Source organism: Amaranthus tricolor, chromosome 14 (assembly GCF_026212465.1).
Source record: "Amaranthus tricolor cultivar Red isolate AtriRed21 chromosome 14, ASM2621246v1, whole genome shotgun sequence".
Taxonomy (NCBI): Eukaryota; Viridiplantae; Streptophyta; class Magnoliopsida; order Caryophyllales; family Amaranthaceae; genus Amaranthus; species Amaranthus tricolor.
Genome location: NC_080060.1, coordinates 4405727 through 4422970, shown reverse-complemented (window position 1 = coordinate 4422970; position 17244 = coordinate 4405727). Strand labels below are relative to the sequence as shown.

The window sequence follows — 17244 nt, the reverse complement described above, 5'->3', positions numbered from 1 at the left end:
GGAGTATTATTCACATTAAATGTGCAATAGGTGAGATTATTAAGGATATTTTTTCTTAAATTTTTTTTTCTAATATGGGAAAATCTTTAAAGACGGGAGTAGAAGTGTTCAAAACAGACTTGATGACCCGATATTCACCCAACCTTATAAACAAACCCTATTTAACTCGACATAAAAATGAATTTATAATAATTATGTAAAAATTAATAAAGACACAAAACTCAATTTTAAAATGAACCTAAATATTTGATTTAAAGTCGACCCATAACTCGAATAAACACGTCTAGACTGCACTATAAATTTTTACTAATAAAAAAAAGCTTTTTTTTAATAGGTAGTTGATAATTACTCTGTACTTAACCTTGCTCAAAAACAGCAACTTCCCACTCCTACTTTCACCTTTTCCAAAGTACAAACCCTCAACTTTATTTTAAAAACAATAGGAGTATATTTCACTTCTTTCATCATTTCCCCTGTTTCTTCTAACAATCTTTAATCTACTATCAATCCTCCAATAATCTCCTTTTTGCAAAACACAATTCCAAGTTCTTCATCAATGGAAGTGAAAGCTTTCAAGCATGTTTGCAAGTTTTGCAACAAAAGATTCCCTTGTGGAAGATCACTTGGAGGTCATATAAGGTCCCATTTGCCTAAACCAGGGTATGAACTTAAAGAAAATCTAAAGAAGACATCTTTGGATTCGTCATTAACTGAAACTGAAAACCCAAAATTGAGTAAAATGGATCAAAATCAGTGCAAAAAATCCAGTTTTGTTAGAAATAATGAAGATTCATACTCATACTCCTCTGTTTCTGAAGTAGTTGAGGAAGAACAGAAAGAAGTTGTTGCAATGTGTTTGATCATGCTTTCTCAAGATGTGGGATCTTGGGGAAATGAAATTTCTTCTTCTTTTGTTAATGATTCTGAATTTATTGAGAATGATTCATTTTTAATGGGTAAAAACTACAAGAAAATAAGGAAAAGGAAAATTCAGGGGAATGACTCTGTTTCTGGTGCAAAAATCAAAGAAATCAAAGTTTCTGGTAATGGGTTTTTACTAAATGATGAAAAAACACAATTTACTGATAGTAAGAGAAAAATTGGTCAAATTACAGCTTCTGGGTATTTCAAAATGAATGAATTTGAAGATTCAGAAAATGGGTTATCATTAAATGATGAAAAAAAAAGCAATTTACTAAGTGTAAGAGAAAAAATGGTCAAATTACAGCTTCTGGGTATGTAAAAATGGATGAAATTATAGATTCAGAAAATGGGTTATTTTTAAATGATGAAAAAAGACTATTTACTGATTGTAAGAGAAAAAATGGGTATGTCAAAGTGGATGAATTTGAAGATTTAGAAAATGGGTTATTATTAAATAATGATAAAAAGGAATTTACTGATTGTAAGGGAAAAATTGGTGAAATTACAGCTTCTGGGTATGTCAAAATGGATGGATTTGAAGTATTAGAAGATGGGATTTGTTCCTGTTTGGTTTTGTAAGATAATTAATTAAGAACTTAATTTTCTGATTTATGATTAATCAAGAGTCTATACAATATACTAATGAAGAAACGATTAGGACACATGTCGACTTCACAATTAAAATTTTTCCGTTCTTTTCATGTTCTTATTATCAGGCAAATATTTTTGTTAGCATATCATGTAGTATCTTTCTGATTAGATTTGTTTAATAGATTAGTAAAAAAGATTTTAAAACTATCTCTTATTTACTAATTTTTACCATATACAATCAATTAAGATATGTAGTATCTTTTGATTACAATGGGTAATTATCGGATAACATATTTATTATTTATGTAAAAAATTTATTTTCACTAAAATATTTTTGTAATAAATTAAGAAAAGAAATAATTATGAAATAGTTTTTTTATAGATAATCATATACACTACTTACAAGGCTATATTTAAAAAACTACACAAATTAAATAGATTATACATTAGTTATTTAAGTAAATAATAAGAAAAAGATGTTGGTGAAATAAATTTCATATGATAATTCTATCACCTATGTTTGACAAAGTTATAACACATAAATAAATAAATAAATTAGGGCATAAGTTGATTATTATAGTAAAATAATACTCCCTTCGTTTCTTAATGAAGTTCACACAAGGAATGTTCACGGGAATTAAGAAAAATAGAATCTTTTAAATATTAATAGACATAATATTTTATTAAATAATAAATTTAATGGAGGAAAAGTGAAGATCATAAACATTAAAAAACATTAAATAAAAGTTAGTGGAAAAAATATGGGAATCATAACTAATAAAAATATTTTTATAAAGTTAGTGAAAAATATATAGGGACCATAAAAAATATAAAAGTGTTAATGTGAAGTTAATGGAAAATATGTGGGGACTATAGTATTATTGAAACATTAAATTAGACTGAATAAAATTATTTTTGTTCAAAATTTGTGACATATACAAAAAGATTCTTTATGGGAACAACTAATGAAACACCTAAAATGGCAAATGGTGGGAACTTCTTTAAGGATTGGAGGGAGTATGTTCTTTAGGCCGAAAACTTATTTTAAGGTTTTACAAATACATTAAACATTTAAATTATTATTTATATTATTTTTTTATGTGTTGAAATTTTCCATTATTTTTATGTAATTACTTATAATCTACATTGTTTAGTGCATGATCTTATGATTATGTTTTATATATATTAGTAATATATATCTCAATTTAATAGTAATACTTTTACAGCTTTTTAAAACAAATCAATTTATAATTTCTTTAGGATTCAAGAGTCATTTAATAACTTAGTTACTTATATAAAATTAGTAACTTTTTATTTAAATAATTCATAAACCGTGCTTAGCACGGGAATCTATCTAGTTAAATACTGATGGAAGTTTGTCTTAGCTATCTAACCATACTATGCAGTAAGATCACCTCTGAGAAGATGGTTGTGCCTGTAAAATGCAACACGGAATTAGAAGGGCCCAGAATTTTTTTTCGGGGACCCACTCCGACGGGTTAACAAGACTTAGAATGTTTTTTGGGACCCACTCTGACGCCCAAGTCAGTATCCGTCTAAGACAAATTGCTTAATAAGTCATTCCAGAAGCACTGTGGCTACACGGTGGAATGCTACTTAGAACTTATTTAGACGTGAGGTCTTGGTGATTAATGTCTGACAAATGTTCTTTTGAAGATTAATTAGCACAATTGTAATTACTCTCTTAGATTTATGATTGTGCTATCAATATTCTTCTGAAAATCAATACGGGTCCTTAAAATTCAGTTGTAATAACTCTTTAGCAATAAATTACTTAGAATTCTTTGTATCTCTCTCTATAGTAGAATTTAGTTACCTCATTCATGTGCTCCTTGGTGTGTATTTATAATCCATTGTGCATGTAAAACATTCCTTCTGTTATTTCATCAATCCCTAAAATTCTCTTGCATGTCATTGTTATTGTCCTTGACGTGTCAAGTTCTCCTTTACTTAAGTTATTCTTCCTTTATTTTATATAGTGCTCTTTACTTCTTCTATTAACACATATCCTACTAATTTGTAATGATCATCAACAATGGACAAGTGTCTTCCAATCGCACATAACCTCCCTATACACTAATACTCCTAAAGCATGTTCAATGCTTATTCAATTCTCTCAGATAAATGCTACCAGATCTCCTTCTAACCTTATTAATTTCTCCCAGATTAACGTTAATTTGATCCCCCAAATTACTTCATGGCTGAATTATTTATGACTAATATTTTACATATACAAGATTTTTTCATATAATCAAAAGAATTATGATCAAGATCAAATTATTTTGAATTAGTCAATAATATCTGCAAAATAAATTCCAATAAAAAGAGAAAATTTGAGTGCAATTACATGTAACAAGGTATTTCATTCTTATCAAGCTCTAGGAGGCCATAAAGCTAGTCATAAGAAGTTGATTAGTGTGAATAATCATACTCATATGATACAAGATGATCAAAAAAAACTTCCATTACTAGTAACATCTAAAACTGATCTTAATTTCGAAAGATTGAGATCAGCTAGTAAAATTGTTCCTGAATTGAAGATCGGCTTATCATCATCTAAGAAAGTAATACAAAGACATGAGTGTCTAATTTCTTTTAGAGTTTTTCCATCAGGGCAAGCACTTGAAGGGCCCAAGAGATCACATTTACTAGTAATATCTAAAATTAATATTAATCCTGAAAGATTGAGATTGTCTAGTATAACTGTTGAAGTGTTCGAAAGATTATCAAGTTTTGACACTCAAAACATGTTTGATCTCAATTTTCCTCTTGCACCTAATCAAGATGAGACTACTATAGTCTACAACTACTCTTGTTGAATTCATTAAGCCATATTGGTGCCATTATTGGGTTTAATCTCCAATCGATTGGTAAAAATTCATATAGTATCAAAAGTTTTAATGACTTATATTCATGATTATACAGATTTCTGATATATTTTTGTCATTCTGGTTCATTTATTTTTCATGTTTCAACTACAAAAAAATATTCCAAGGATGCCTTAGTGTTATACTTTTTGTTTTTGATTTAATCTATGTTGTCCTTGTACTTGTTGATCATGTGAAAATGACTATGAATTGCAATTAATGATATTTTTAGCTACTTGTGAGTGTGATACAATAAGAAATGTGTTTTATGTTATTTAATTAATTTTACATAGTAATATGTAAATGTCCTTATTAATGTAAAGAGTTTAGATCCTTTACATCTAAAGTTTCTAACATCTACTACACCACGTACTAAGGACCTTACACTTAGGTGGGATAGCAGGTAGTATTCAATTTAAGTTTTTAGTTACTTTACTTTGTATCAAATTCTCGCTTAATAATGTAAGGGAAGTTACATAGTTTAATAAAGAGGATTTAAACTCGATATAACGGTCATGGATTACTTAATGCATTAGATATATACTTGGTGAATGAATAAGTATAGGTGTTATGAGTTCATTGAAGATGCTTGTTGAGGTAATAATACAAACTTAGCATAAAAGATAATTGAGTCAAATCCTTAAAGTTGTATAAGATGGATAAAACATGAGAAAAAGAAAACAAAGAAAAAGTAGGAGTAGATGTAATGGTAGAGAAAGGGAGAAGATGAGAAGCAAGAAGCAAAGTACTCCTATTTTCCAATAGTTATCGGAGTAGTTTAGTAGTGTACACAAAGATTGCATGTAAGTTTAGGGTTAGTTGTCTAGTCATTACCTACCTTATACATGACAATCCATCTCACTTGATCCTCCTTATTCCTTTCCCCTCTTTAACTTACTCATCTTTTTAAGAAACTATGTTTATATTCCGTTGTTTTTTTAATTAGTGGGAGTAAGTGGGAGAAAAAGACAAAAAATGAGCAGGTAAAAGAATAAATGAAAAAAGTTTTGAAATTTGTGGATAAAATGAAAAGAAATTATTAAATTATTAAATTACTGTAATTTATCTAAAACAAATTCTTTTAATAAATAAAATAAATTTAGTGAGACAGAAAGAGTAACAGTTTTAACATGTAAAGTATGCTAAGAGTTTTTGTTAACCAAGATTAGGGAAAGATCTCTTTTCCTTAGAGGAGCACTACTCTTACACTTATGAGCTCTTGATCACTTATAATGAGGTTTGACAAGCTAACACCTAATCACACTTAATCATATTCAACTTCTTCTCTCTTATAATTGATTAGTCTCCCAATCCAAGTTAACCTCCTTTAGCTATGAACTAGATTGCAAGTTATGTGATCACATTGGATGGGAAGTTTTAACTTTATTAATGACAATTTGCTTGGTGTCCGATTAAGGATATTAATAATTGTAAGTCTTAAGATTAGTTCTAGTGTAATAAAAGATGTGATTAAGGACTCATAACTCGGGAATCATATAACTAAGGTTTTTTCTTTCACCCTTGTGATATGAGTTTGATTTCAATCCTTCATAAATGATTAATTATCCCGCCCCTTGCTTATAGAGATTTTCTAACCTTACTTAGAATAAAAACGACTAATCGCTACTACAAGTACTAAGTATACTATATTTTATTATTAATTAGCATAGATTTATTGTTTAGTAATACCATTGTCCTTAAATCCTTAAAATCAGATAAGCAAATAGAATTTCCAACCAAAGTTAGATGGCAATTAGGCAAAGTGGTTGCTTCACTTGCTCTCTATTTGCTAGTAGAATTGGATAGTGGTTTCTAATTTCAATCTTTATTTATGGCTCTATTTATGTTTGCTTTTGTTTAAAAAAGTTTATAAAGAAGAGTAAGAGAGTTGTTTAAATGGAATCTCATAGATCTAAGATCAAGAACACAATCTAAGTTACGAAATTGAGATATTGCGGTTGAGGTATTGGGTTAAAGTAAAGTTATAATTTTATAAATAGTATTTTATATTTTATGTGACAATATCGTGAGTTCAGGTAATGGGTCCTTTCTAGCTTCAAACACTAGATAAATGCCTACTTTGCCTAGGATTAGTGACGACCATAATTGTTAATAAAAAATGCAATTCGAAGACACATAAAAAGCTTTTTAATATTCGATATATAAATTTTGTTCACAAATTCTTGTGAGAGACGATCTCTTTGAGAGATCATCTCTAATTGGACCGGCCCATTGTACATTTTAAAAATTTTATAAGTAGACAGTAAAAATGATGTAATTAGACATTTAATATATTAAAAGTAGGCATTAAGGATATGATAAGTAAGCATTAAGAATGATGTAAGTAGACATTAAGAATACCATAAACATACATTAATTTTTAATGAGTTGAGCTTGAGATACGTCTCTCAAGAGACTAACTGAATTTTGTTTAATTAAGTTTAGCACAATGTAGACAAAATATTAAATGTTGATCAATTTAATTTCAATTTGATTATAAAAAATAAATTAATTTCCTTTAAATCAACGTAAGCATATTGTTGATAAAGCTAAAATCAATCAATTACTTTTAATTATTTTAGAAGATAATATTAATTTTATTTTAATTAACGTAACCACTATGTAGGCACAAGCTCATTTTATTATCTATATATCATTTGTTTTTTATTCCCTAGTTTAATTTTCCCTTTTCACTAATTTGCCCCCGAAAAAAACCATGTGGAGGGTGAAATGTGAAGCAACAACCAGAAGAGACCCAAATTGTACTTTTCAAAAGCCGTTCAACGACAGTCGTCTTTGGCTTTGCTATACCCTTCTCCCACCTTCCTTTCTCGGGTAAATTCTCCAATGCTAATTCTTAATTTCATGTTTCGATTATTTTTAATTTTACAATCTCAACTTGTATTTCTATTGTATCTATTTGAATTTTTTGATTTAGGTTTTCAATTGACCCCTAATTTTATTTTGAAATTGTTAAGATAAATTAGGGTGAAAGCTAGGAGTGGTGGAAAATTTAATTGTTTGTTTCGGTTTGTAATTGTCGTCACAATTTCTGCCTAAATTTGAAAATCTAATTCTCAGCAAACTTGTTAAATTGATGTTGATGCTCATGTTTAATTTACATTTTTTTTATTTTTAAGTATATATTTTTTGATAATTTGTTTTTTAAAATGGTATTGCATTGAATTTGACATTGCTCTTTTGGTATAAATTCGATTATGGATTTTGATGAATTGATTTGTGCATACTTATCGGGGGCGGATCTACATATGGGCCTTCTCGGGCACTTGCCCCGGGCGAATTTTAAAAAAAAATTAAAAGAAAATTATTTTCTTCGAATTCTAGGGAGTCAAAACACGATTTTCAAAATAGCAATGAACTTCAAAACACTACATTACTCCCCTGCCGCTAAAAAAATTCTACTCTACAGCTGTCATTCGGCCCCTGCCGCCTGCCACCCTCACCGTCACTGCCTGCCGCCGGTGGTTCAGACGCTGCTGTCTGGCGCTGCTCATGCTCGCTCCTGCTTACGCCTCACTTCCTTAGTCGAAAGTCGAGGGTCGACTGTCCTCTACTCCTCTTCTACTCCTCTTTACAAAAACCCTAAAAATCAAATTTTTGATTTTTTTAGGTATTTCACTGTTAATCGTAATCTTAATCATAATCTTAAATTCTTAATCTTGTTGTTCGAATCTTTATTCTTAATTTTGATTCTTGAATTTTATTAGAATGTTGTTTCTTGATTTTTTTTTGTTTATGTTTTTTGAGTGATTGTATCTTTGTTATTGTTAATGTGTTTGTTAATGTATTTGTTTATCTTGAATAGTTGAATTATTGAATATTTCTTGATTTTAGATATATGTGCTTCGAGCCATATCCAGAAGATAATTTGGAGTTTATTGAGAATAATGAAATTAAGCATTACTAATTAAGAATTTCTAAACCATTGTTGTACTGTTGTTGTTTCTTAATGGAAAAAGATCATATGCTTTTTTTTTTTGAGTGGAAGATCATATGCTTAAGTTAATAAATGTAAGGAGTGCTTGATAATCTGAGAAGTTGGAGTGCTTCATAATCAAGACAGAAATCATTCACAATCAATTAATAATTAATAATCATCCACAATCAAGCACTCCTTACATTTATAATCAAGAAAAAATTTCTAAACCATTATCTTGATTTATGATTTCCAAATGCTCAGTTCTGTTTTCGTTAAGAGGTTGGAGTGATTGTGGATGATTGGCCTAAGTCCTGGTTTTGATTCAGAGATGTGATTTACATAAGTAATAAAGGCAATTCGATTTTCAAGCTGGTTCTTGGATCTTGGTTTACAAAATGACAATAATAATGTGATCTTGAGTTATGATCTGTCCTTGTGATCTTGATTTATGATTTTTGAGGAATCATTGAAATATTTTATTAGTGATGTGAGGAAACGACGAGCGATTCTTAGATATAAAGACTCTTAATGAACTTTCCATAAAACTTTTTGAGACAAGGACATTTTGTCAATTTTACAACTAAAATTCTATAGAAATTTCGTCCATTTGTTAGTGGTCCCCAGGGGACTTTGAATCCTAGATCCGCCACTGATACTTGTATAAATAGTTTCTACTAATCCATTATTAGTTTACTAGTGAAGTGTATGTAACTTGTGAGTATATTGGTAATTTTCTGAATTTGAGGCTATGATAGGCATTAAGATGATTGGTAACCTGTGAATTCTTTAGTAGGTGTGTGAATTTGTGGATGAGAGTTTAACATACAACTTTTTTGAGTTGGTGGATTAGGGTTTAGGGAATGATCTCCCAAACTTCTTTGAAGTATGTCTCTTATTTCCATGGAGCCAATGATTTTTAGTTATTTGCTTTCAGATTATAATGGACTAAAGTATAATGAATCAATTCACGTGCACTTTTATTTATGTGAAGGTGTACATTATATTTGCTACCAACGATAAATGAAAACAACTTCTGTGTTAGTCTTGTCACTAACAAGGGTAAAGTTACATACATCCGACCCGCAAATGGCATTCTAGGTGTGGCATCTTAGGTGGGAGTCCCTTAATGGCATTGGGTTTTGTAATGTTGTTATGTTGTGATTAGAATTTATTAGAAGTCTAAAGTAAAACTAAATTGCATTAAACTTAATAGAAATCATTCGATAGTGGTGATGTCGGCATTAAACTTATGAGCAAAACTTTAGTGTACTTATTAAAACTGAACTGAGCTTGTTAGAATTGAAATCAGCTTTAGTTAACTTTATTAAAACTTGTTGGGTAGTTAAAAAAAGTGATTGAAGGTGATGCGTAAAACTTATTGGAGGTAAGCTGAATTTAACTTGCTGGAACATATTAGAACTGAATTGGATCAAACTTGATGACTTGAAACTAGGTTTAGGAATACATAGGACATTTGGATCATGCATGCGTCCTGAATTTTATCTCTACTGGCTCAAAGTGATGGTCTTCGACTAGGGTTGGACCAAGATTTAGGAGCATCTCTAGCAAAAAGTTTTTTAAATATTTAAGGTTAATGAGGGGAATGTTGTCATAAACTAATATAAACTTACCAATTTCAGATTGTGTTGAAAGTAACTGAGAACACCTATACATGGAAACTGTTGCATTCATTTAAGACCGGAGGAAGTATGTTAACATGTCGTACGAACAGTGATTGTAAAACTATGTTGCAAATAAGTTCTAAAAGCAAAACAACTCTATCTGCATCCTTACTTACAGGAACTTTTTTATTGCCTTTTTAATATTGTTTTGGTGTTCTTCCGGTATTGGGGGAAATGCATGTTGCTTAATCTGGAGGAGAAAATTGATTACTATTTGTGTTGTTTCTCATTTTGATAGGTTGTGGTGAAATACTTGTATTTGGTTTTAACTCTTATGATTTTTCACTAATTCTCTTAGTTGGCTGCCAGCCTTTTGTGATTACATCTCTTGAATGTTTTCTACCTCCTCTGTCCCAGAAAATGAAGCAAGAAGAAGTAAATTGTTGCCAGATTCAAGAATGGTATCCAAAGTTTAAAGCTGTCTCTATAAAGACGGTTATCCATGAACTTCCAGAACCTTTTATTCAGTATCTAGTTGAAGATGCTGGCCCCTTTCTTCTCCCTGTTTCTGTCTCAAATGAGGATGCATTTCCCAATAGGATTCATAAGCCTGAAGACGAGGAGGACTATCAAGTGTCTGAAGGATCCGAAGATGAATCAGAGCAACCACTTCCACCCCCTTCTTTCCCAGAACTTGAATTGAAGATCAAGGAATCAATTGAAACCCTTGGTGGTGCCGTATTTCCTAAGCTAAACTGGAGTTCACCGAAAGACAGTGCTTGGATTAGCCCCACAGGAACCCTTAAATGTACGTCTTTCAGCGACATAGCGCTTTTACTCAAATCGTCTGATTCTGTGATCCATGATTTATGCCATGCATATGATTCATGTAGTGATAAGAGTTTGTTAAGACCGTCTCATTTCTATCTCGCCCTTCGGAAATGGTACCCCTCCCTTAGACCAGAGATGGAATTCCGTTGCTTTGTCTACGCTCAACAACTTGTGGGAATTTCTCAACGTGAAGTCACAACTCTATATCCTACTCTACAGGACAGGAAAAACGAGCTTAAAGATCTTATCCATGATTTTTTCATGGATAATATTCATGGGAGATTCATTTCTGAAAATTTCACGTTTGATGTTTATGTTACAAAAGATACGAGGATCAAGTTAATTGATTTTAACCCTTGGTGTGCGTCTACATTGCCACTACTGTTTACTTGGGAGGAATTAGAGCGAGATGGAATGGCTGGCCAAGACGTTGATTTCAGAATAGTAGAAAGCCAGCTTACAGTGCGGCCAGGTTTGAAAACTGCAGTTCCATACGATTATATAGATATGAGACCTGGGAGTGGTTGGGATCAATTTTTAAGAAATGCAGACGAGGAGTTGCAGCAGCAGACGAGATCTTCAGAAGCCAGTGTATGAGCAACTGGTGCGTTGATGTGATAATTTTTGGAGCTTCAGTGCAATATTTTTCCAATCCGTTCATCGGTTGATAGAAAGTCGTTTTTTCTTCGTTATTTTGGCACCGAGATGGTCATTTGCTATTGAGAGTTGAGACGAACCATATAGGCTTGTAACTTGGAAGAAGCAGTACCTAAATAGAAGCCTCCTTGTGATAGTACTGGTAACTAAAGGATTCTAGAGGAAAATGTACTTTCAAAGGTATGGTGTGGATGTATAAGTTATGAAAGATTATATTAGCATTTCACCTAGATGGTACCCACCCATGCAGTGCTAATTGGTACCTGTGTGATGTACGATTTTATTATTGTTTAAAAATAAATCAATTTTAAGTATAAATTGTTATGCTATTAAAATTTTCTTGATCCAACAAATATATCTTGTTTCTGTAAATGTATTAAATGTATTGATGTCCTAGGGTTTTGATAAAAGGAATGTATTTTGTTATTTCTATACTATATAGGTCGATGATGATGTCATCATATCAATTTGAAGGCAATAGCACCATGAGCGATGGACCTATTTTAAAAAGAGTTATAATATTTTTACATAGACGAAATAAGTGATCATATAATCAATGGTAATGATTTTTTTATAATTGATGGTTATTTGTGATCTTGTGAATGATTAGTTGTTTGATTTTGGTTTATTGATTGGTGGATATAATTGGGTATTTTTTTCGTTGATAACCATTGTATTTAAGTTAGTAATAACATTTTTAATTTAGTATTTTTTAGGTTAATAGGTTAATTGACCATATTAATTTTATCTAATCGATAAAACTATAAAAAATCAGAATTCAGTGTAGAATGAAATGCGTTACATTTCAAAAAAAAAAGTGAGACATTTGCCTCCTTTAGAAAATCAGAATTATCTCTCTTTCGCTGTAAAAGATAAAACCCTAAAAAACAAGAACCTAAAACTGCCGCCACCACAACCCTGCCATTACCGTCTGCCGCCTTCACCTGCCCCATCATTAAACCGCCTGTCCGATTTCCAGCTTCTGTGTCGCTTCTTATCTCATAAAACAAAAATCCTAAAAGTTTTGCAATGAATTTGAGATTTTAAATTTTCAACTATTGATGTTCTCCATTCTCACATCTCATCTATTACGTTTTTTTTTTTTTTTTGATGTTCTTGTATTTCTAGTGTTTTTCCTTGTCTTCTCACCTTTTCCTAGTCTTGCCAACCTTCTTCGGTTGACTGTTCTTGAGGGCTAGGCTACCCTCATCACACATATGCCCGAGGACCTGGCATATTAATACTTAGCCCATTTTACACTGTCATTGGAATTCTATGTAACAGATCCAATTCCCCATTTTCAAATTCAATATTTGCCAAACATAGTATTTTGGTCAATTCATCATTTGAAAATGACTTTCAAGTTGCCAAATATGCCATAAGTTCATATTGTCGATGGAATTTTTTCTTATAGTTTGATCATGCGAGTTGATTTTGTTAATCAAAGTAAATCATTGCGTGTCAGTTTAGGCTTGGCCTATCTCATCTGCACCTAGGAATAGGATCATGTTTGATTAACTTTGGTGAACATAAGTAGAGGAGGAGAAACTACAATAATATTGTTATTTAATGTTTGGTTTGTATTATTAATATGCATTCAACTATTGCACTGATTTTACATCATTTAGGAGTAATAGCTTTCACATCGTAATTCGAAATGATTCAAAATGAGTGCATCAGAGGACTTGCTTATGTTGAAGGGAACCAACTAAACTGGTTAGTGTCCTATTTTTCCAGAGCTATGTGATGGTAGAGATGGAGGCAAATAGTTCATCAGTGGGTATGATTTCACAATGTCCCTCCTCCTACTCAACTTCCAATTCCAGTCCTACTCCAACCCCTACACATTTGCATTCTTGTCTTCATCCTCAAACACCCAAGACCCCAAAAGTGTTTATGCCAATGCTAAGACTTTGGAGGCCACAAGCTCAGAGAAATGTCCGAAATCAGTGGTCCAAATTATCTTCTTTGAGACAACAATGGTACCCTTCTTATTCTTCCGGCCGATCTCACGCTACCTCTCTTGTTAACTCTTACCTCTCTCACAGGTAGTGTAATTCCCCTCTTTTCCCTCCCTTTTCAATTTACTTTTTGGAAGCTACATTTTACTGAATTGAATTGAATTCTAAATGTGTTTTAAATAGGTACATGGATGCTATGGATTTGGGTGTTTTCAGTGATATGCCAAATATTTGAAAATAAGCCTGTGTTAAATTGCTTAAGCAGCTGGTTAGTAGGTTAAACAATATTTATCCTTGCTTTCTTTCAGAAAAAGAAAAAAAATTTCTTGTTGATAAGTTGAGCTTTTTCATGGGTTAAATAATATATTTTTTTTGTTTCTCCTTGAAGACACATGAGTTTGAGTATCAAAGGAGAAAATTATTATTCCCAAGTCCTTTGAGTTTTGTATTTCATTGAGACATGATATATCATTCATACATAAATCGCTAACTTTATATTAAAGTGGATAGTTAAAGAATAATCATCATAAACAAATTTGCGTGTTAAGGGCCTAAAGATTGATTCGAGGGAGCACTATTGAGTTAAGACTGATAATTTTGTCTTATTAAATGTTTATATGGAGTGATAAATGTTTTAATCGGATGATAATGTGAAGAAAAATCGTGACGATTTTAAAGCGTTAGCTAGATAGAATGATATTTGAAATTAAAAAGGAATCAATGATATTATAATTTTTTTTTTCTCATGGCCTTCTGGGCAGTTACAAGACATAAGGATAAAATAATTTGATGATGAGGTGAAATGAGCAATTTTGTGCACATAAGATACAGTTAAATATTTTGAGTATTTTAGAGTATCTCATTGATCACCAATTTAATAATTCTGCCAGTGTATTGAAATGATAAGACTTAGATTAGATTCCAAATGAAGCTGACTTTACATAGGTTACTGTTTTAATAATGATTGACGTGATACGTGATAAATTAAGTTTGGAGAGTTATTGAAGATAATGTGGTCCTAATAAAAGTCAAAAGGAGTTTTAAAATCTAAACATTGAAGAAACGACAATGAATATGCAAATAGGTATAATTTGAGAGATGAATCGAGATAATGTGTAACATCCAGAAATATCGGGGTGTTACATAATGGATTATGTCTTAAAAGATTATTATACAAAATCATTATTATGCGATAAATAGAGTTAAATAATATTAGCACTTGTGTTAAGAAGAGTTTTGATTTGATGTTACTAAATCATTGGATCGTAATAAGCATTTGATGAAAAGAGTTTTGAAATTTTGACGTGTTTTTGATACAAACATTTATGTTATAGTTGTTAGTTCTAAGTTTCGCATCTTAAGTCGAAGGGTGATTGAATCCCACTTGATTGCGAAGGAATAATTGTGATGCATAATCTCAAGTGTTGCGTTATCTTGTTAGCTTTGTGTTGTTGTACTTTAGTATAGTGTTAGGATTGTTAATGTAACAGTCATATGGTTGCGATAACGGTGTTATAGTTAGTTAAAGGTAGTGTTGTGATGAAAATGTTATGGTGTAGATTAGATATTGTGAAATTTGTGTTGGTATCACAACTTTATAAAAATGTATGATATGACTACTTTGCTATTGATATTGGAAATTGTGGTGATGTAGGTGTGTTTCATCAGTTATTTTTCATTTTGCATATTTTTATGTATACATAAAATGTCATCTTTGTTGATCATCACTATTATTATTACTCTATTAGTACCATTAGTACTGTTGTTATTTATGTACATGATGCATTACTTTAGTCATATATTAGTTCGTGATCTTAATTGATATAAATTCTATACTTTTAACATATCTAGTTGTATGGTAAATGAATAGCTGAAAATTGTTGGTGACCTTTGACATTGCCCTCCATGATTCTAAATCATCCTCATATTGTCGTTATTAGAAGTTGATGTTATAATGGATAAAAGATGTTATTGTTAAACAACTACGATATGTGTATTAGTATCATGGCTGTGAACGTATAATTAATAACTACAGTAACTTGCTAAAATGTGGTATATTGTAACGTCCCGAGATTTTCTGACATCATTAATTAATATTTTAATAACTTTTGTGGATTTTATAATTATGTTAAACTAATTTAGAAGTAAAAAAAGTTTTAAAAGGCTAAAAAACGTAAATTCGCACGTAATTTCAAGTACATGTCTATTTTTGTAATTATAAACATTTTAATACAATAATATATTCCAAATAGTGTTGTGTGTTAAGTTTTATGCCTAAGAAACCAAGTTTGAACTACTTAAGCGAGTAAGTGACAAAAAAGTTTTAAAAGGCTAAAAAACGCAACTACGCACGTAATTTCAAGTACATGTTTTTTTTTCAATTCTAACCATTTCAAAACAATAATATATACCATATAGTGTTCTGTGCTAAGTTTAATTCCAAAAAAATAAGTTTACTTTAAGCGAGTAAGTGCCAAAAAAAATTTTAAAACGCTAATAAACGCAATTACGCACGTAATTTCAAGTATATGACTATTGTTTTCAATTCTAACAATTTCAAAAAAATAATATATACCAAATAGTTTTTGTGCCAAGTTTTAGGTGTTTTGAAGTTGTTTCCTGCATTTTTTTCTCTCTATTGTTGTATTTATTGCACTACAATTTGTTGTTAGACTTAGAATGGTAATGCAATTTCTCCCTGCGTAAGATTCATCAACATATATTTTTTTTCTTTTTTCCATATATTATATATATTAATTTAGTTATTTTCATGGGTTAAATTTGGAGATTTAAGCCATGGATGAAAAAAAAATGGAAAGAAGACAAGGGTTAAAACGAAATTTCACAACTTAGCGTATAATTTAACGTTTTTTTAGGCATTGGTGTTACGGCAGTTTAAATTCCCAAAGTACAATACTCTTTTATGGAATTTATTTAAGATTAGCTAACACTAGCTTTTCACAAAAGTTCGTCGCTACCATGTAGGATATCTCTTAATTTTAGTTAGTTGGGAGTGTAAAATTATATTAGTTAGAAAAGAAAAATAAATATAGAGTGATTATTAAAATAGACATTTAGATGATTGTCTTATTGCTAAAAATAGAATTATAGCAAGTACTATAAAATTGACAAAAATAGAAAATGTAACAAGTAATATGAAACAGAAGAAATAATAAACAATAAGAAACAATTTACCACGTAATTTAAATTTAAAAATCCTTCTAAAGAATCAAATTTAACCTCACTGACAACATGTACTATATTCTTTAATGTCGTATTTGGGAACTAAGATTTTATTTGGATATTTAAAATTGGCAAAATTTAGTGTTTGATAAATAAATAAAAATTTAAATTTAAATTTGAACCAATTTCATCTTTACCTAGTTATAGTTGAGAATCAAAAACAACTATCTAAACCATGTATTTTTAAATTCTTCATTTCTTATTTTTTATTAAAATTTATAATCTATGATTTAAAATAAATTAATTATCTCCCAATAAAAGGTAGAAGAAATTTGAGATTAATAGTTGTTATCAACTGATTTTCTATCCTATAACCGAAAAAAGTAATAATAATAAAAAAATTTCTATCTATAATCTATAAAAATTACTAATGAAAAAACAGGACTGACATGTGTCAGACTCTCAGCGAAAATTTTCCCGCTCATTTTTATATTGATGTAATAGGCGAATTTGTAGTGAAAACCATTTCCTAATATAGTACAATTTAACGTGCATAAGAAGATTTGGTGAGTAGTATTATTTCCAAGGTATTTACCTTGGTAAAAGAGAATAACTTCTTGATATGACAAAATGAAACATGACTAAAT

General features: G+C 30.4%; 2 protein-coding genes across 2 annotated transcripts; both read left to right on the top strand.

The window, feature by feature from the left end:
- The first annotated feature begins 556 nt into the window (after nt 1-556).
- Nucleotides 557-1243, top strand: LOC130799204 (uncharacterized). The gene has a single exon (XM_057662311.1). The coding sequence runs from the start codon at nt 557-559 to the stop codon at nt 1241-1243; it is 687 nt and encodes a 228-aa protein (XP_057518294.1).
- A 6514-nt stretch (nt 1244-7757) lies between these two features.
- LOC130800407 (uncharacterized) lies at nt 7758-11940 on the top strand. Its single transcript, XM_057663920.1, has 2 exons — nt 7758-8034; nt 10383-11940. Exon 2 carries the CDS (start codon nt 10386-10388, stop codon nt 11391-11393), a length of 1008 nt encoding a protein of 335 aa, XP_057519903.1. The 5' UTR covers nt 7758-8034; nt 10383-10385; the 3' UTR covers nt 11394-11940.
- Nucleotides 11941-17244: the final 5304 nt, after the last annotated feature.

Excerpts from the sequence above, each read along its gene's own strand:
- LOC130799204 (XM_057662311.1), top strand. The coding sequence starts at position 557 with ATGGAAGTGAAAGCTTTCAAGCATGTTTGCAAGTTTTGCAACAAAAGA.
- LOC130800407 (XM_057663920.1), top strand. The coding sequence starts at position 10,386 with ATGAAGCAAGAAGAAGTAAATTGTTGCCAGATTCAAGAATGGTATCCA.